The 20428-nt window shown below is 46.2% G+C and overlaps 2 protein-coding genes across 2 annotated transcripts; both read left to right on the top strand.

The window, feature by feature from the left end:
- Positions 1–220: 220 nt before the first annotated feature.
- Positions 221–11592, top strand: CADM3 (cell adhesion molecule 3; the record flags this gene model as incomplete). The annotated part of the gene is made up of 8 exons (XM_044677044.1): positions 221–374; positions 908–1060; positions 3466–3603; positions 3965–4132; positions 4494–4584; positions 5462–5631; positions 8084–8209; positions 9129–11592. Coding segments are annotated over 8 exons (1119 nt in total), but the record flags the coding sequence as incomplete, so codon positions are not given.
- A 1133-nt stretch (positions 11593–12725) lies between these two features.
- On the top strand, positions 12726–15446 carry ACKR1 (atypical chemokine receptor 1 (Duffy blood group)). The gene is made up of 2 exons (XM_044677043.1): positions 12726–13514; positions 14338–15446. Exons 1-2 carry the CDS (start codon positions 13494–13496, stop codon positions 15259–15261), a joined length of 945 nt encoding a protein of 314 aa, XP_044532978.1. The 5' UTR covers positions 12726–13493; the 3' UTR covers positions 15262–15446.
- Positions 15447–20428: the final 4982 nt, after the last annotated feature.

Raw genomic sequence — 20428 nt, 5'->3', positions numbered from 1 at the left:
TACGGCCAAAAAAGGTTGCCAACCCCTGCTTTAGAGGAAGAGGACAAGAAAATGCCTTTCTCTCTTATACCCTTAATTTCCATCATCCACATTGCCCTAGAGAAGACAAGAGGATCAGATAATGGAGGGATATCTGTTGGAGGGAAAGGAGGGAGGGAAAAGAATTGGGCTTTTGCCCAAGAGTTGAAGGGCAATGGTATGTACAGAAAGCTGATCCTCCTTTGCTCCTACAGAAAGTCAGCCCTGGACATATGATATGACAGTAGTGGCTGGTGATACTGTACAACTCAAGTGCCAAGTGAAAGACCCTGATTCTTCATCCCTGCAGTGGTCGAACCCTGCTCAGCAGACTCTCTACTTTGGGGAGAAGAGAGGTACAATCTTTTAAGTCATCATCCCTTTGGGTAAGGTAGGGATGAAATGGGATTTTTAGAGAACACAGTGGAAAAGAAGTGGGATAAGCCACTTCTGGGGACCCCCAGATGAAGGTCATCCAATTTTTTTAAAGAATATTTTTTTTTCTCAGTCAGGAGAATCTCTAGGACTGGAAGTCTAGCCTGGAATAACCATGCATGCATGTCTGATATGGTTCTAGAGTGATCTCACTCTAGAAGTCTCTGAAAAGATGTAGGTGGGTTTTTCAGGGTCTGCTCAGGAATCCAGAATTGAACAAGCCCCCATCAAGTTAAACCTGATTTTTGGTTTCAACTTTTGCTTGAATCATTTTCAAATCACTGTATGACTTGGCCCTAGAAAGGAATATGATGACTATTTTAAAAAAATTTACTTTAATTCAAGGGCAATGTTTTCTCTTCCCCATTCCTACCCTCCCTCTCAATGTTGAGAAGGCAAGACTGAAAGGAAAATGGACATAGTAAGTTCTGAGCACTGTCTTGTTTTTCTCTAGCGCTTCGAGATAACAGGATCCAGTTGGTGCGCTCCACCCCCAACGAACTGACCATCAGTATCAGCAAGGTGGCCCTGGCAGATGAGGGCGAGTATACCTGCTCCATCTTCACTATGCCTGTGCGCACTGCCAAGTCTCTCGTCACTGTGCTTGGTGAGGAGCCCAAATCCCAGTCTTCCCAGTGTATGTTCCCCCTAGACTCTAGGCTCTCCCTTCCAGTTCTCCAACGCTATCAAGCTCTTCCCTTGCCCATTCTTCCCTCTCTGTCTTGTGTTTGTTTAGAACTTATGCATACATTATATCACTCAGTCCTTAAAGCAACCCTTTAAGGTAGACAGGTCAAATTGTATTCATTTCCATTTGACAGATTGGAAAACCAAGGCACAAAGAAATTAAATGCGTTGCTCAAAGTCATGTAGATGCTTAATGATGAAACAGGGACTGGAATTTTCGTTCTCATCCCAGGGTTGCTGCCAGAAAAGCAGTGGTTCAAAAACTTTTCAAGCCAAGCACTACTTAGGTGATAAAAAAAAAATGTCATTTGCACAATGACTTAATCAGGACAAGGTTACCAAGATTTTGTCTCAGGGCACTGACATCCAGAGAACACTTTTTCCTCTGGACTTTCTAGTAGTTCCGCATCTTAATGGGCCTGTGTCTTTTAATCATCAAGAATTTAAGGGGGCAGCTGAGTAGCTCAATGGATTGAGAGTCAGGCCTAGAGACAGAAGGTCCTAGGTTCAGATCCGGCCTCAGACACTTCCCAGCTGTGTGACCCTGGGCAAGTCACTTGACCCCCATTGCCCACCCTTACCACTCTTCCACCTAAGAGCCAATACACAGAAGTTAAGGGTTTAAAAAAATCATTTAAAAAAAAGTTTAAAAAAAAAAAGAACTTAAGACATGCTAACCAAATGACTAGCTGTCTCATGGTCCTCAAATAGCCTGTGCAGTGTGGTATGACTTTATATATTTAATCTCTGCACCCACCAGAGTACTGGCACAGTAGCATTCCCTCTCCCAAAGACCACCTCCCTCTAATTGAGTTTTTCATCATTTATCTCCTCCCCAGTTAGTCAACAAGCATTTATAAGGAATTATTGTGTGCCTGGAAAAAGTATGGTCCCTGCCCTGAGGGAGCACATCTTCTTTCTTTTCTTTTCTTTTTTTTTTTTTTTTAAATTATTTTACCTTCTGGTTCCAAGGCAAAAGAGTAAGTGCTAAGCAATTGGAGTTAGTGATTTGTCCAGAATCACATAGTTTAAAAGTGTCTGAGTTCAGACTTGAATCTCAGACCTTCCATCTCTAGGCCTGGCTCTTTATCCACTGAGTCACCTAGCTGCCCCACAGGAGCTCACATTCTAATGGAGAAAGATAACATATAAATAACTATGCTGAAGGAATTGGAGATTATTGATTACAGTATAAGGGCCTGGGTTGAACACTGTGAGGGACAGAATGCTATAGACCATCTGAGATTTAAAGTCCTCAGAGGAATTTCCAGTTTTTCTTGTAGATGGTTGAGATCAGGGTGCCTTTGATACCCTGTGACCCTCCCCCTCTCTTACTACCATTTTCTCCATTCCCAAATATTCTCCCATTCCAGGTCATATTTCTCTTCATCTGAACCAGAATAATAGAACCTGCCCAGGGCATGAGAATTCCTAGTTATAGCTCTGCTGACTTAATGCCCCTTCCCACTTTTCAGCAGAGAAATACTTTCCAAGTTTCCCTTGGGCCAACTCCATTTTCTGCTACCAGAACATAGTCAATTTGAGAAACAGGAGAAGATGCAGGAAGGCCTCACCTTTACTCAGGAATCATGGATTTGAACGATATACATTTTTTTTAGAAATTATCTAGTGCAACCTCTTTCATTTATAGAGGAGGAAATTGGATGCAGGAAAGTCACGCTACTTGCCTAAGGAAGCATGGCTAGTTCATAACAGAATTGGGGCTAGAAAAAAAAAATCCAGATTCCTCATCCCTTAGGAGCTATTCTGTTAGAGGTGGATTATTCAGTTCCCAGCTTGTAAACATTATTCTTCCTAGTAAGAAATTCATGTCAGTGTTTTGGGGAAAAGAATCTATATTTTTCAAAGAGAAGAATTCTGTGGAGTCATGCCTCCCTCTGGGCCACACTGGCAGGCTCCCAAACTTTCTTGATCCCTCCACCCTTGGCTTTCCCTTATTGGATAACTAGGTTATATGTCTGACTCTTCTGGTAAATAGTATTACTCTCAGGTTGGTATTTATAATTTGGATTTTGGAGAAGGATTGCTTGAGCCCATGTGTGAGATAGCTTATCTGAGACTCTTTTGGATTCAAGAATTCAAGAAGCGGAATATTTTTAGAAGGTGTAGGGAAATGACTTACTCAGAGTCACACACAATGAGTGGCAGCACTGGGTCTCGTGGATCCTAGTTCATCAATCTTTCCATGATACCACATTCCCTTTCAGTAGGAAGATCCCTAGGGACAGGGAGTGACAGGGCTAGAACTAGACTCATAGTGCCTCTCCTTCCTATCCTGGCCATACCCCCACCAATCTATGGCAGGAATCCCACAGAAGCCCCAAATCACTGGCTATGTGTCTGCAATCCCGGAGAAGGGGAAAGCCCACCTTACCTGTCTGTCGAAAGGAAGCAAACCTGCTGCAGAGATCAGCTGGAGGAAGGGTGATCAGGAGCTCAAGGGTGAGTTCTTCTTCTCCCTATAATATTATATTGGCATGGATGCGTGTAAGCATGGATATGTATATGTGCGGTGATAATCCTGTTTTAAGTAGGAAGAAAAAGGAATAAGATATTTTGTATGCATGTGCACAGAGATATATAATGATGTGTGTTTCTAGGCATATATAGACACATATAATACAAATTGTATAATATATATAATATAAGATATAATAGGTATATCTGAATATGTCTATTAAAATTTTTCAAAGAGTCCGGAGGCTCACAATTTCAAGTATCTCTGTATATAATGTGAGTGAATGTTGCAGCTCACTCTGACTTGTGTCAATGTATTTATCTATGTGCACTTTCCATACTATAGGGAAGCCACTCATGGTTCAGGAGGATGCCAATAAAACGTTCACAGTGAGCAGTTCGGTGGAATTCCAGGTGTTCCGGGAAGATGATGGAGTTGATGTCACATGCTCTGTAAAGCACAAGTCTCTACAGGACATGGACAGGTCCACCTCTCAGCGGATCGAAGTCCTCTGTACGTCCTGGGTTTGGGAAGATGGAGCAGGGATCATCTCATGAAGACCAAGAGATAGGCAGGAGTGAAATTGAGGACAGGACAAAGCCAGCAGCACAAGGGGCACAAGCAGCGGAAAAGTGGATAAGGGCAAGGGTAGAGGGTTGCGGGGACGGGGCCAGAAATGGGGGCCAGTGCAGAAGATTTAGGTGTAGTAGAGAATGGAATATAGGCAGCCAGGACTCCCCTAGGCTCATGAGGCATTCTAAAGTGAAAATTTTGAGGGGTACCAAGATATCAAAGGAAATTTGGGCAGGGGTTGGGGTTAAGTTTCAGAAAGAATATGTGGAATTCTGGGCTGATCTAGGTTGTGTTTCTACAGACACACCAACAGCAATGATTAGGCCATATCCCCAACATCCCCGAGAAGGCGAGAAGTTGATGCTACAATGTGAAGGTCACGGCAATCCTATGTAAGAAGAAGTACCTGTCCCCTCAGCCCCTACTTATTCCTGAAATTCACCCTGTCATTCAAGCCTCATCAGCAATGCCTCTCTAGTCTACCAGTTTCTCTGGTCTTGCTCAACAAGTCCCTTCATCCTCTATAGACAGCATCAGAGCAAAAGCTAAATTTTTCTGCTCCCAATTTTTCTTGTCTTGCTCAACAAGTCCCTTCATCCTCCATAGACAGCATCAGGGTAAAAGCTAAATTTTTCTGCTCCCGATTTCTCTGGTCTTGCTCAACAAGTCCCTTCATCCTCCACGTTGTATCTACAAGGAAGACAGCATCAGAGCAAAAACTTCTGATGTTCTTAGGAGGTACTTATCTCCCTTATGGGTCTTTTAAAGCTAATTATAATAATAATAATAATTCTCATCTAAATACATAAAAGTGCTTTGAGATTGGGAAGCACTTTGCTCACAAACCTACCTTTGAGGAAGATGATAAAAATGTCATCTCTCCCTGACCCTAGAGTACATATGTAGGAAACCTCCTTCAGGAGGAATGCTTTTCTCCTCTCACAGCTCCTGCCTCCTTATCTCTAGGCAGCTCTCAGAGCCTTGTCTGCTATCTCAGACTCTGAAAGCTGCCATGCCTACCTTCCTCCAAGGGTTGTTATAAAAATCAAGTGAGATATTATTCACAAAACACTTAGCCTAGTGCCTGGCACATAATAAACACTTAATCTATGTTTGTTCCCTCGCCCTCTCCCCATGCCTCCCATCTCCCCAAAGAGTCTTGAACCCCTTTTCTATAACTACTTGACTTCCCCCTGCTCCCAGGCTTTTATTCCTACAGCTCCTCAACCTCCTCTTCCCTGCAGCCCTCTGATCTCTCTGCCTCCACAGCCCCCAGCAGTACGAGTGGGTGAAGACAGGCATCGAACCACCACTGCTGATGACCCATGAGAGTGCCCTGATCTTTCCGTTTCTCAACAAGAGTGACAGCGGCATCTACCAATGTACAGCCTCAAACAACATGGGCAGCCACATAGCCTACTACACTTTGGATGTCAGCGGTGAGCCACCTCCCCCTAACCCCTATTCTCAACTGATTTCCCCTACTGGTCCTATCCTTCTTCTGTCCTTCATACTCACCTCTCTAGCTCCTCTTAGCTGTGCTAATAATAGGACTGAAAGAAATCCAGAAAAGAGTTCAGGCAGGCTCAGAGAGTGCCAAGGACTTAAGCTTCAGGTCCACTCAAGAGTGGAGAATAAAAGGGAAGAGTAAAAGAGCGGAGTGTGCCTCTCATCTGCCTGTTGGAATGGACGGTAGCGATTGCCTCCAACAGTGTTTGGTTCAAGTGGCACCATCTTCACTCTCATCCAATCCTTGTCCTTGAAAAGAATAGCAACAATCCTATAGAAGAACCTCTCTAGGCTTCCTGAGTCAGTATTAGCTACCCTTCTCATTCCAGAAGGTTGTTCCCTCTAGTTAGTCAAGTTACTGGGCTTGGGAGTGGGGGTTTGGGTACGTGTCATGGTCTTTTCCTTTCCCTGCAGTCTTTAAACAACACTGGGTGCAAGCAAGAGATGAGAGACGAGCAGTCACCATGTAAAGGCACAAAGAGACTTCTGAGAATTCATATCTTTTCCTAGAAAGGCACCTCCTCTTTCCCAAAGGTTCTTATTTGAAGCTATGACCCAAAGGTCAGGCCTCAGGGAGGTTAACAGACCTCCTGTTAAGAGAGTGTCTCTGAGCGGGAGAGTTGCCAGAGGCTGCAGTTCTGTATAACTTTCCCTTCTTTGGCAAATCCAAATGTCAGTGGAGCTCAGCCAAGTAGCTTGCCCCAGTCATCTTCAGCAGATGAAGTCCCAAGGAAAATGAGACTGGAGACAAAGAGTATTAGGAACTAGAGTGGACTCAGGGTATCAGTGGCAACCTCATCTGAATAATTTGTAAAAGGATCTGAGAACCATTCACTGCTCCTTCTGAGTTTTGAATTCTAGAGCATTTGGGGGTCAAAGCCTTCTAGAGTCTGTGTCTACTTTTTAAGCACCAATATTTCCAGTCTCCCTGAGCCAGCTCAATCCTCAAAAACATATTACTGATAAGCCTACTGGATAACCCCAAAGAGACAGGAAAACATGCTGAGCTCCAGTGAGATCTCTGCCCAGGAAGCACTTTCGTCCACCTCTGACAGGGCTTTAGGAGTCATCTCTCCAAAGTGACTGTGTCTGTGAGGATAGCCTCCCCCATCCACCCTCAGTTCCCATGAACTGCCCAAGGACCAGGATGAATCTTGTTTGATTTAATCTGCCTCATCAACTACACTGAAGCCTGGTGGTGAAATGAGTTATCTCTTTACCTTCTCTGAATATCATTACCGTAGAGACTATTCTGTCTATGGAATTGAATTAGTCTGAGTCCTTCCTGGAAACAGGAGACTGAATAAGATGACTTCTGAGACCCTTTCTAGTCATAGGAACTTTTTCTTCCTAAAGATAATTGCTACCTCCACTGGCTCCATGGAAATGTGAGAAACGTTCAACCAGTAATACCTCCTATCTGTTTACTGTGGCCCCAAAGCATCCACCCTGGGAGACAAGCATCAGGGCATGGACTCCATAGAGTCAGTGTTGGTCTATTTCCTACAGATTATACTACATGAAGCCCCCCCCTCTTTTTTCAATGGCAGAGAGTTGAGAGACAGAGTATAGATATTTTATCTTTCCACGGTGCACTGATAGGCAAGAAATGAAAAAACTTGGCTCAGCCAGACCGGAAGTGATATTAAATTTACTACTGATTACATCCAATTTGGGGGAACATCATACCTATCTAGGCCTTGGGTCTGGGTACTTTATCAGTGACTCTGTCCAGGGATGGTGCCATGTTTGCTAATCACTCCCTCAGTTTGTGCTCTGAAGATCTGTCCCTCAGTTTTCAAAGCAGATCCTATCCCCAGAAAGAAACTAGCTATTGTTCGACTGCCTCACCAGCCCTGCCCCAAATCCTTCAGCTATCTGTGCAGTCGTGAGTCTTCAATTTTAGTCATATTGGAGCAAGACTTTAAGACCGCCCTGCCTCAGAGTCACAGCAGCCTTCCTATGGAAGGTCCAGTGCCTATATTCCCTTTTCCCACTATTTTCCCCCATGGGTCTTCACTTTCTGCTACATCAGTTTGCTAGGACAAGTTATCTAGCAAAATCAGCCTAGATTTGAGAAGAATAATCAAGGGCAGCAAGAATCAGAGATGAAAAACCCTGAGAACCCAGCAGTAAAATATGAAAGAAAGCAAGCAACAGTCAAAGCCAGGACCTTTAATCAAAGTCAGGACTCAGTATTCTGGGCCCTAACACAATGCATATTAGCAGAAAATGTATATTTGCAGACAGCAGACATTGCCCCTCATCCCCTAATATAACTCCTGACCCATGCCTCTGCCTCATCATGCCTAGCTCAGAAGCATCCTAGGGAACATGGAGGGCATTAGTGAGGTTTTACTGTACTGTATCTCCCACCCTCAGACCACAGCCCAGTGATCTCAACTTCCAGCACCTACCATGCTGTCATTGGGGGGATCGTGGCCTTCATCGTCTTCCTGCTGCTCATTCTGCTCATCATTCTGGGCCACTACCTGATCCGGCACAAAGGTTAGGGGGTAGAACAGTCCTAAGGGAGCCAAAGGGAGAGGGGTTAAGCCAGGACAGAGAATAGACACGGAGAGAGGACTATGTGAGGCTACTGGACCTCCATGACTTTGAAAAAAGGAAGAGCTGTCCACTGCCAACACTGTCCCTGCCAACCCTAGAATAGAGTCTGATAATTTGGCGATGATCATCCAAATAAAACAAAACCTGCCCACTCAGCCAGCTGCTGTTCCCATGCTTTTCTTACTTTTAGGGTTCTACTCTGCAGAGCCAGCCACCGGCTCCCTACGTTTTTTTTTTTCGTTCCCATCCCAGATCCCTTCATATTCTTCCATTTCTAGCTCTCTTTTCCTTTCGCCTTTTCTGTTTCTAACTCCATCTTTCCTTTTTTATCTCCTTTCATCTTTCGGCTCTCTCTCTCTCTCTCTCTCTCTCTCTCTCTCTCTCTCTCTCTCTCTCTCTCTCTCTCTCTTTCTATCTCTCTCTCTCTCTCTCTCTTCCCCTGACTTTATATCCTTAGCTTGTTTTTCTTTTTTTTCTTCCTCCCTTTTTCTCCATTTTCATCAAATGTTACCTCCAACCAGTAGCTTGATCGTAGAGACAAATTGAATGTCAGTCCTGGTGCCTGTGGGAACTTAACTCTACCAGTGAGCATGATGAGGCCACCAGAGCCCCAAACAGGACTCTTGAAATCCTTGTGTGTTCAAAGCATTGGAGCCCCCAAAGGCAAGAGGTCAAAAAGGAACCACAGAGAGGAAAGCCTGGGCAGGGAATAGAGGGGAAACTGGGGAGGGAGGAGGACGAGGAGGAGGTGGTCTGTGGCTTATGGGGGAGGGAAGTTGGGTTGGGGGGGGAAACCCTGGCAAGGTAGAATGCCGGAGGTGGGGGACAAATCTGAGAGGAAGTCCTTGTCTCCATCTAGGGACGTACCTGACACACGAGGCCAAAGGCTCAGATGACGCACCAGACGCTGACACGGCCATCATCAATGCAGAGGGCGGGCAGTCAGGCGGGGATGACAAGAAGGAGTACTTCATCTAGGGGTGTCTGCCCATCTGTCACGGCCCCCCCGGGGGGGGCCCACCCTAGGGCCTGCCGGGGCCGAGGCACCAACCCGGACTTGTACAGAGCGACCCCAGGGCCGCCCCCTCCCGCTTGCTCCCCAGCCCAACCCGCCCCCCTGTACAGAATGTCTGCTTTGGGCGAGGTTTTGTACTCGGTTTGGAATGGGGAGGGGGGGGCGGGAGGGGAAGAGAGGGTTGCCCTCGGCCCTTTCTGTGGCTTCTCTGCGTTTGGGTTTATTTTTTATTTTTAACAATCCCAGAATCAAATCCGTGTCCAGGCTGGAGGGGGCAGGGGCCCCTAGGGTGGGGGATGGCAGGAACGGAAGGGTTAGGCGAGGAAAAGCAAAGGAGCAAAGAACAGAGGGGTCTGAAGAAAGGAGAGAGATGGGCTGGTCCACTCCGGAGGACCGTCCATTCCCTAGAGCAGAGCAGTTTCCCCAGTCTGATACGGCCGGAACCACATCATCTCCAGGAATGGGTCGGGGCAGGCTGTCTTGGGCCCCAGAGAGAGTGTTTCTTTCCTCAGAGAGCTAGGCATGAGCTGGGTAGGAGGGAAACAGCAGAGGACTCTGGGAGCTTTGGGTTCTCGGGCCGTGGTCGTCGTGGCACTAGAGAGGCCAGCCTTGCCACTTTATCTTGGACCGGCTCCCCCCACAGCCCTCTTACAGGGGAGGAAAGGGGTGGGAGATGAGGACCAGAGACTACAGCGGAGGACCAGGCAGTGAGGCGGGGCGACAGTGCTTCACACTGAGGTGGAAACCAAGACAGAAAAGAGGAAGTCTAGAGTGAAAGAGCAGCTGAGGCTGGCTCGTCCCCCCCCCCCCCAACATACACACTCGCTTCTAAGATTTATATAATACTGTATCCCCTATCCCTCCCCTCCCTCCAGAAGCAGCACAGCCAGGGGATCAGGGCATGACAGGGAGAAAGGAATAGAGTGGGCCAGGAAAGGACAACAAGGCAATACTGTCTCCTTCCTTTAATGTCAGCAGTGGGAGAGGAATTGCCCTGGGGCCCCAACCCAGCCTGCTCTCCCCTATGGAGGGGCCCCAGACTCCCCTCCCAGGCATTGAACTGTTGCATGGCAACCCCTTCTAAGGCATTACAAACCAGCCAGCCAGCCCTCCCCTCCTATGCCATCCCATGCCAAAGCCCCTTGCCCCCAGCAGACAGATACATATAACATTTGCAAACAAAAAACCTAGAAGGATCTTAACTGCATGGAGCTGTTCCCTGCCCAAGACCCCAGGACAAAGAGTGTTGGGGAGGCCTGTGGGTAGGTGGTGACTGTGGGAAGGTATACAGAAGGGCTTTGGGAGATTAGGGTACATACCTCACCCAGGGAGGATACCCTGTCCTAGTCTTAACCATGTTTACCCCCCTGCCCCCCGCAGTGCCCATCTGCCTCCAAGAGAGGAATCTCAGGGTGGGTCTCTGCTCAGCATCTGCCCTGACCTCCCCACTGAGGACACACACACACACACACATACTCATTCACACTCAAACCCCTTCCCCTGCCACTAAGTCTATGCACACCCCAGGCCTCTCCTGGATACTAACTTCCAATCCCCTCACTTCCTCGCCTCCCTCCCCCCCACCCCTAGTCTGCTCAGTGGGGTGAAGGCCTGGGAGGGTTGGGGGTGAGGTCTCCTGTCTTTGCATCCCCGCCCTTTCTTCTCCTCATCCGTTTTGCCTCCTTGGTCCTGAGCTGGTTGCTATGGAGACGAGGCCTGCTCACTACCCCCTCCCCATCCTACCCTGCTCAGTCCGGCTGCTTTAGGGCTCCTGGCCTGCTCCCAACTTGGGCCCAGGACTCCTTTCGGCACTCCCCTCACTCCTCTCCCAGCCTATGCCAGCAGCCCCAGTAAGAATGGTGGGGAGGAGGGGCATTTGCAACCTGGCAAGGGAACCCACCTCTCTCCCTCCCTGCCAAAGTATAGTCTCCCTTCAGTTCAGGTACCGCCCTTCTGAATCTTCCAAACGCTGGGCACAGCAGGCAGCCCCACACCCAGACCAGGGGCCCAATCCCCCTCCAACTGAAAGGGCCCCGGGACCCCGGCCCTGCCGGGCTCTCCATCCCGGGCATCCCCTTTCGGGACAAACAACTAACTCTTTCGAGCTGAACCACTCTGTCCATATACACAGAAGCCATATTTGTACGGGGGGGCGGGGGAGGGGGGCCTGTCGTGCTGTGTATGTCTGTCCAGGGAGGCGGGAGGGAAGGGGCCGGGACGGGAGGGGATCGTGTATCTTTATAACCTTTCTAATTCTCCTGTGCTAATCTCAGAGGGGCTACTCCTCAATATATCTGGATTATCCGTGTCACTGGGATGCTTCATGTCTTGCTCACACTGCCCAGATAGGCGGCGGGGAGGGCAGGGCAGGGTAGAGCAGCATAGGATAGGATAGGATGGAGATCCCACAAGAACTCCCTGGGCAATAGAATAACTGAAGAATGGGTCTATGCTGCTTCTTTTCTCCCTTGGCTGCCCAGGCCTTTTATGCTCAATGGCAGAAATGAGAACTGTGGATCCCCATCCCCAAACATAGGAATCTTTGGAGAGATTTTGAAAGGGGACAAAAAACAACCTTTCTAGGGAGGGTGGCATTACAAACATTTAATAATAATAAGTAATAGGGCTTTAAGGTTTGCAAAAAATTTTACAGATACAATCTTTCATCTTTACGATAACCATGTGAGGTAAGAATTAGTATTCCTCCTATTTTGCAAAGGAGAAAACTGAGGTGAAATGATTTGACCAGGGTCACACTGCTTCAAAGTGTCTAAGGTTGAATTTACTGACTCCAGATCCAACCCTAGCCCACTATGCTACCCAGCATGAACTAGAACTCCTTGAGCTGACTTCTATAATCCTGTGATCTCTAGAATAACTGGGTAGAAAGACTTAAAAAAAAAAAAAAAAAAAAAAAAAAAAAAAAAACCTCCTCCCCCAATACTACTAACTCTCCTACAAGATATCCTGCCCATAATTCATCTTGTCATCCAGCCACCACTATTCTCTGACTCAGATGGACATCCCAAGAGGGAACAGCCCTAAGTAGGCCATACCAAAAGATCAGTACACTGTGAACATCTTTCCACATCATGGAACCCGACTGCTCATATTCCAGATCCCTCTAACCTTGAGACCAAAGATATTGCTTAGTTGTAAGAATTGGCCAAGAAGTCAAAACAAAGAAAAGGATGAAGCCACTGAAACCATAAGAAGACATGGGACTGAACAGGTCCACGAACAAGGAAAGTCATTTATTAGGAGGTGATGATCCACAGGGAAAAATGGCATCTTCTCCTGTCTATCCATTTGCCTACTAATTAAAAGTTCTATCACTACATGGTAGACTCTATAACCCCCGGGAGGTTCTCCCAACCGACCCCAATCCCCTCCCAATTACAACCTGTTGTCCTAACCCCAAAGGTTCCCTCACTTCATTCATTGCTGTTAATCTCCCAACTAGACATCCCAGAGATTCCCAGGAAAATGGAAAATTACCTCTCAGGGTAGCCTCCTTCTGGCTCATCTTCCCCTTAATTCCTTCCCACTCACACATTGAACAAACACAGACAGAGCCACACTAACACTCAGACACCCACCTCTGGTGGCACATACCACTCACACTGCTACACAGGGACTCACCCACAAAAGCACACTCATATCCAGTTGCCTCAGGACAGGCACAGTGCTATATACCCAAATTTGTATCTAGAAACACACACTCCACATATACATTACTATTGGTACAATCACACATCCAACCACTAACAACGTCTCTTATTCACACTTATATACTCTTGGTGCCCACTGTTTTTTCCTAGAACCAGCCTTAAAGAGCTGGAGTGACAGAAGACACATAGATAGCCACCCTTATTTCCCAAAGGCTTTGGTATCTCTATATTTTCCTTGCCCACCTTGTCTTCTCCCCATGGAAAGTCCCAGCTTCTTTGCCAAGTCAATATTGGCTCCAAAGCAGGAAGCCCTGGATGTAATACCATGCTTCAAACAGGCTAGAGGTAAAGATCTAGCCAAGCCAACTTCCTGAAGATTATTCTGCGGACCCCACCCCCTTCCCAACTCAACCTTAAAGGCTTGCCCTGGGGCATGAAGTTTCTCATTAGTCCATAGCTCTTATCTTGGAAGTTCAGACACAAACTCTGGCAGTTTTGAACTGGCCCACCCTGATCGCCCTGAGCTCTGCCTAAAACCATGGGGAACTGTCTGCATCGGGTGAGTGTGTGGGCAAATATTCAAAGACCCCCTCATCCCAAATATTCAAAGACCCCCTTATCCCATTCTTTCTTGTACTTCCATTTTAACTCTTACTTCCATCTCTCCTCTATTTTGGCTCATTCTTTTCTTCTTCATTTTTTGCTTCTTTTCCCCTTCCCTCCTCCTCACTTTATATCTCATCCTTCCTTCATTAGTCCTTTCCTCCTAAACTGCTTACTTTTCCCTCCTAAGTTTTTAACCTCTTTTCATCCCATCTTGGTCTTCACCTCCTCTCTTCATCCTTTCTAATCTTTCCCTCCCCATCCACTTCCTCCTCACTTCCTTCTCTTCTCATACTTTCCCACATTATCCCTCATTTTCTTCCCTTTCTCACCTTTCATTCCTTAAACACTCATTCTCATCTTTCTCCTCACCCCAATCATTCCACATTTTTCAAGTTTCCCTCGAATCCCTCTACCTCATCTACTCTTCTCAGGTCCTAAGCCCTGGATCTCTTATTAACATCTTATTCTTTATCCAGATCTTGAATTGAATTCCTTCCTAGTTCCCCACTATTTGACAGATTCCAGTACCTTGGAACTCATTCTCTCCTCTTAACTCTGTTATGGACCCTCATTTTCTTACTGATCCCTTTTCACCATGTCTTATTTTCTTGCCACCTTCCCCTGAGCTCCCCACTCTCCCCATCTCACTCTCCTAATCCCAACCATTACAGCACCCCTGTTCTTCCTTCTCCCCTGCTCACCTCATTCTACTTGGGATAGGTGGGAGGAGGGAATGAAAGGATTCTCTGAGTGGCCCTTTGTGGTATGTTTCTCAGGCAGAACCCGGGCTTCAGAACCCTGAAAACTGGACCTTCAATAGTACAGAAGACTTCGATTGGGATTGGTCGTCCAATTACAATTACAGCTACACTGAGGAAGACCTAAACATGGCTGCTCCCTGCCGTTCCTGTTCCCTGTTAGATGACAGCTCACTGCCCTTTTTTGCTCTTACCAGTGCCTTAGGCATACTAGGTGGTGGGATATTGCTCTTTGCCCTCCTCAAACCCCTTGCCTGCTGGAACTTATGCCCAGACCGGACCATCTTGGCACAGCTGGCTGGGGGCAGTACCCTCTTCAGCATTGTTTTGCCCATTCTGGCACCAGGATTGAACCCTGCCCCAGACACCACCCTCTGTTGCATGGTACATGGGCTCTGGTATGCCTCAGCTTTTGCCCAGGCTCTGCTGGTGTGTTTATATTCCTGTCTGGGTCCTGAACTGAACCAAAGCTGGCTCCTCAAACTCTCACTGGCTGTGTGGAGTGTTGCTCTGCTGATGGCCTTGCCTGTCACACTGGCCAGTGATATTATCTCTGGGTTCTGCACCTTATCAATCAGCAATGATGTATGGGTTTGGCCCTGGATCCATATTGTGGCCTGCCTTGTCATTTTCCTCATTTTGCCCCTGGGGCTAGTTCAGGGATGGGCAGTTCAGAGGGTAAAAGGCAGAGGATCAGGACCATGGGCTAATATCCTATGGGTCTGGTTTCTCTTCTGGTGGCTCCATGCAGTAATGATAGGGCTTGATGCCCTGGTAAGGACAGAAAACTTGTCAATGCATACATGCTTTGCCCAACAGACCCTAGATTTCCTGTTGCAGTCTGCAGAGATCCTGGGGATATTGCACTGCCTCGCCACTCCATTACTGCTGGCACTCTTCTGTCACCGTGCCACTTGGACCCCCACAGTCAACCCATCCTAGGTCTTCCCTCTCCCCCCTCCCCTACTCCTACCAGGCTCACCCTGGCATCTGGGCATCCTAAGAGGCAAGTCTCAGTTCTCTCTGCTGCCAACTGAAATTAAAGTCTGTGCTGCTATGAAGCTGATGTTTTCTTATTTGGCCAGGGTGGTGGGCCTTGTCCCACCTTAGGCACTTCTACCAACACCTCTCTCCCCAGCTAGTAACAATCAGGTGTGCCTGGGGGTACCCTAGAAGCAGGTCAAATGGACACCGAAAGTTCCCTTGAGATGTAGGAGCTTAAGAAAAATGGGGGAAGAATTCTCAAGCGAACCAGTTTGGCAGGTGAGACAGGAAGAGTCTAGGTGACTGGGAACCCTGAAGCTGGACTTGGGAGGAATGGTGGGAATGAACCTGAGGACTTAACTGATTCTCCTTTAAATGACTTCTCGTATTCTTTTTGCTCATTTCAGTTCCCTCTTCTTTTTTTCTCAGTTTTTCTGCCCAGAATCAAGAAAGGAATATTAGGGACCCTAAAAGAACAAATCCCTATTAGGATACCTCTGTCCTTTGTTCTATCTAGAGCAAATGCACAGATTCTAACTGAAGGCTTCCTGATTTGGTTATAGACCTCTTCAGTTAAGTTCTTAGCCCCACTGAACTACCAGGCAAAAACCAAACAAACAAACAAAAAACCCATTCCTACTCATAGTCCAAAGCAATTTTTAAAGCTGAAAGGCACATTAAAGATAACCATTATGCCTCCCTCTTTGATACAGTCACCCTTTAGTTTAGGTTGGGTGTGCATAAACTAGTCTTATCTTTGTATGTGTATTTGATGTATCTATGCATGTGCTAAATTATGTTTTTGTGTGTTCATGTAAAATTCCTTATTAGGTCCCCTCTAGCCAAGTTCATTTTCTCTTTTCCCTCCCTATCCTTCCTCCTCCATTCTGTTCTTAGGAGGTGGGGTCAGGGGTTATGATTCACTCTTTATCCCATTTCACTTATTTTCCCCTCTCCGGTTTCCTTTATCAGTCCTCTCTGGGAAGGATAATGGATGTTGGGAGGAGGGGATGGGGAGGGTGGGGAGAAGCTGGAAAGTATCTGACCTAGTGGAGATGAGTGCATGACCCAGCCTCTTACTGGAATTGTCTAAATTTCCTTCCCTGGCCCAAGTTCTGGGCCCAACCTTCACAGATGAGTTATTCTTGTTTTCCACTCTTCTACATCTTAGTCTTCTCATCAATTACTTTTGGCCTATTTGCCTCTTGGCCTTGTCTCAACACACACACCCAGAACAAGAAATTTTCAAGCCAAAACTCCTCTCCCCACAACAGGAGCTCCCATGGAACCCAGAGACTAGTAAGCCAGATAAATCTCCCCTCAGCCCACGACAAACGCCATGGAAGAAAGTCAAAGTATCCTTTGACTGAACACTTAACAAGCCTGAAAGCTGTGGGTCCAGGAAATTTCCTTCCCAGGAGCTGCCTGGACCCAGATGTGCTCATCTCCTCAGATCTGCTGTATCTGGCTTCCCTTCCCAAATGGGCTGTTTCTAAGCTGGGGTTGGGGCAGAGGTGGGACTGGAGAATGCCAGGTTCAGGGAGTTTTGGAGTGGGAGTAGAGGGAGTGATGTAGTTTCCAAATCCCCCACCTCCTGTTGCTTAGCAACAACCAGACTTCCCCCTGATTGGTTGGTAACAAACCGAAGGGAGGGATTGAGTGGCCGAAGGAAAGGAGACATTCTGAAACCTGAGGGAGGCAGGGAGAGGATATCTCAGAGGAGGAAGAGACAGGTGGGGCTCAAGCTAGGAAGAGGTCCCCAATCTCCCCTGCATCAGTACATTTGTCTCTCCTTCCTCCCTTTGATCCCTTCTCAGTTTCTCCATCTTTCCTTACTGTTCTCCACCCAGCAACCCCATCTGCCTTCTTGCAGCATCTCCTCAGCTCTTGTCCCTCTCTTTAGTAGACCTCCTATTTCAAAACGCATCCTGCCAGATTCAAAGTCTGACCTAGTTAAACTGGAGGTGGTGGTGTTGGTGGGGAGACACATAGCTACGAGATTGCATTTTCCTTTTATTAATTACTCTGGAATTTAGGAAGTGTGTGCTATTGTCCAGTCTCCACTGTTCGTGCTATAATTCTCAATCATTTCCTTGAGGGTTTCCCCGAGAGTACCATGATCCTGTTTATTGATACAGCCCACAGCACACCATCAAATGCTGAGACTTCCTTCTGCTCCCTTGCAACTTCTCCCTAGAGAGACAGAAGAGGTATAAGTGACTGGATTTGAAGTTGGGAAGACTTTCTGGTTTTAACATCCACCTAGAATACTTGTTACCTGCATGATTCTATACAAATCATTTAGCCCCTTGAAGCCTCAGTTTCCAAAGCAGTAAAATAAGGTAATTTAATAACATCTGCCTTTCAGGCTTGTTAAAAGGATCAAAAGAAGAGATGATGCATTTAAAGTGCTAGCACAAATACAAACTTATTATTGCAAGATGCCACTTTTTTAGGGCCCTTAAGAACAAGAATTCTTAGAGTCTGAAGAGACTTTAGCGAAACACTGTTATCCTGAGAACTTGTGGTGAAAGGGAAATTTTCTCAAAAGAAATGAGAACAGGGAAAGAGCAGCCTAGGACTGAGAGAAGGGGGCTCCTGGGAGGGTCACTGTTCTGTCACCCCTTCCTGGAAAGACATCTATGAGAGAACCCTTCTAGAATTTATCGTAGATCTTCAAATATATGTCAGAGGTGATGAATTTTGTTTTAGATATATTACCAAATAAATAGAGTACAATATCTATGTAGGTACAGATGATGATGATGAGCTTTAAAAACAGGTCAAAGGTCACAGCTTCCCATTAATTTTCTTCCTCCCTCAATCCACATCTAATTAGGGCCTGGAGGGCTATCTGAAAGGATTTGGGAAATAGGTTGTTGGTCTCTCTGCTTTTATGACCCATTTCCTGTTCCAAGACCTTCCTTTCTAATCCCCCTCCTCCCACCACCACTGTCTGCATCCTCCTGATTGAGAACTTTGCTGGGATTTCAATTCCAATCTACTGCCAACTCTAATTGCCAGGGATTTGCATTAAAACCATCACACGCTATCTAATTATTCTGACAACAGCCAGCTCGCAGTCTGGGCACAACAACGAGAGAATTGGGGTTTTAATTAACAATAATGCACCTTGCAAATGAGGAATGCGACTGTTTAGGTTAATTAACAAGTCTAGGTCCCTTCAAACCATCTCTAGTCATAGTCCAGGTGATCTGGGAGGTGTGTAGGGGGAGACATCAGCTCAGTGAAAATGCTCTTTGGTGTTCTTCATCTTTATATATATATATATATATATAAATACTTGGCAAGCTGGTGGGGGAAAAGTCAAGGAGTCAAGAGCCTGGGGAAATTTGATTAGCAAAGCTTCTTCAGCTGATATCCAGAGTTGCTCATATCTGGCGTCTTTATGTCCAGGCTGGAAATATAGGGTCGGTTTTTAAGCTGAGTTGTACAAACAAGAGAGGAAGTCGGAAACAAGTCATGCTACTCAACTCTTGATTTTCAGTTTATTACAACTCACAATGCCCCCAGGGGTTCCTGACTCTACAACTTTCCCTCTTTCTTTTATTTACAGATCCCTGGATTTCTTCAAACCCTCTTCCAGGAAACTCTCCCCTACTAACTCCACTCAAATTTATTGTTATGTAATACTGGGATCCTCTATGCTAGCATAAGGAGTTTATACTTGTTTGGGATTCTGTCTTGGCTCCCCCATCAGAACAGGAAATCCCCAAGGGCAAGGGCTGCATCTTATCATTTTTAACCTCTCCCTAGTGTCATCCATGGTCTTCTGAATTCAGGGAAGAAAGTGTCTCAGGACTATGGGAGAATGGATTGACTCTCTGGGTGAATGCCCTGGTGGTCCTGTCTCACAGTCTAAAAAGCAAAGCATTAAAAAGCACAAAGAGAGCTCTGGGGTTTACCCTTAGTCTCACAACCCTCTCAGGTCTGAGGAAGGCATATAAGGGACTAAAGAGAATCTGACACGATAAAGCATTTAAAAATATGGACAAAGAGAAAATGTTAAAGGAGGGAGAGAAGTGAATCTAGAGAAGAGAAGCTTGGGTGTTAAGGAGGAGAGTTAAGTCTCCTTGGGTCAGAGTTCCAAGACTCTGAAAGGGCATTGTGTAGAAAAGGGAAGCTAGATTATTTCACAGATCCACTGACAAGAAAAGAGGGAGTAGGATGAAACTACAGCCAGGGGGATTTAGGAGGAGACAACAACTGAAAAGGTGAAACATGGAGACAGACTGGCAAGGGATATTGCCTCTGGGTGTCTCTCTGAGCTTAGCTTTATAGAAATATAGAGTCTCTGACCCCATATCCATTAATTCAGGGATTTGAAACAGGAGAGATTGGAGAGATTTTGACAAGGTGTTTCTATTTATTTAACTTGATACTCTCCATTTTCTGATTTGTAAAACGAGGAACTTAAATGATCTCCAAATCCTCAGATCTATGTTCCAGTGACTTTGAAGCTGGAGAAACTTTCAACATGTTCTGGATTTTGGCATAGGTTAGGCTCTTTCCTCCAGGGAGCTTCCTGGGCTTTAGGTTGCCTAGAGAATGGTTAGGTTGGATTATCATCATGGGCTAAGGGTGAAAAACTCATAAGGAATTTCATTAGGCCAAGTAGACACCCAGTTTTTGAAAGGCACATGAGCCAGAGGGAAAATGTTCTTGTCAGAACCTGAGAGTCCAAGCACTGGTATCTGCTACATTCATTCCTCAGCCATTCACTTGGACCAATCTTATTTTTCATAATCTCTCATCTTCCCAGAGGCCCAAGACACCATGCTAGATGACAGATTCAAGATTCAAAAAAGATCTTAACAAGAGCTGTGAGATGGTCCAACCATTCTGGACTTAGCAGATGAAATAAGATGAAATCTAAAGTTAATGAATGTTATATCTTACACGTGGACTTGAAAAATTAAGTTTCTGAATAGAAAATGGGAAGAGATATAGCTAGATAGCAGTTTACCTAGCAATGCCTGAGGACTGACAGCCAAAAATGCCTTCACTGTCCAATATGAAAGCCAAGGACAGTATAATGCTCCAGAAACTATGAGACTAAGTGAGATGGACTTGGCATCACGAAGACTCGATGTGACCAAGGGAA

The sequence above is a fragment of the Gracilinanus agilis genome, chromosome 4 (assembly GCF_016433145.1).
Source record: "Gracilinanus agilis isolate LMUSP501 chromosome 4, AgileGrace, whole genome shotgun sequence".
Taxonomy (NCBI): Eukaryota; Metazoa; Chordata; class Mammalia; order Didelphimorphia; family Didelphidae; genus Gracilinanus; species Gracilinanus agilis.
The sequence above is the reverse complement of the archived record's forward strand: the minus strand, read 5'-3'. Positions and strand labels throughout refer to the sequence as shown.

Bases quoted from the DNA above. Each gene is read 5' to 3' on its own strand.
- ACKR1 (XM_044677043.1), top strand. From the start codon at position 13,494: ATGGGGAACTGTCTGCATCGG. The intron at 13,515-14,337 runs GTGAGTGTGTGG...TATGTTTCTCAG, and splicing joins TGGGGAACTGTCTGCATCGG to GCAGAACCCGGGCTTCAGAA.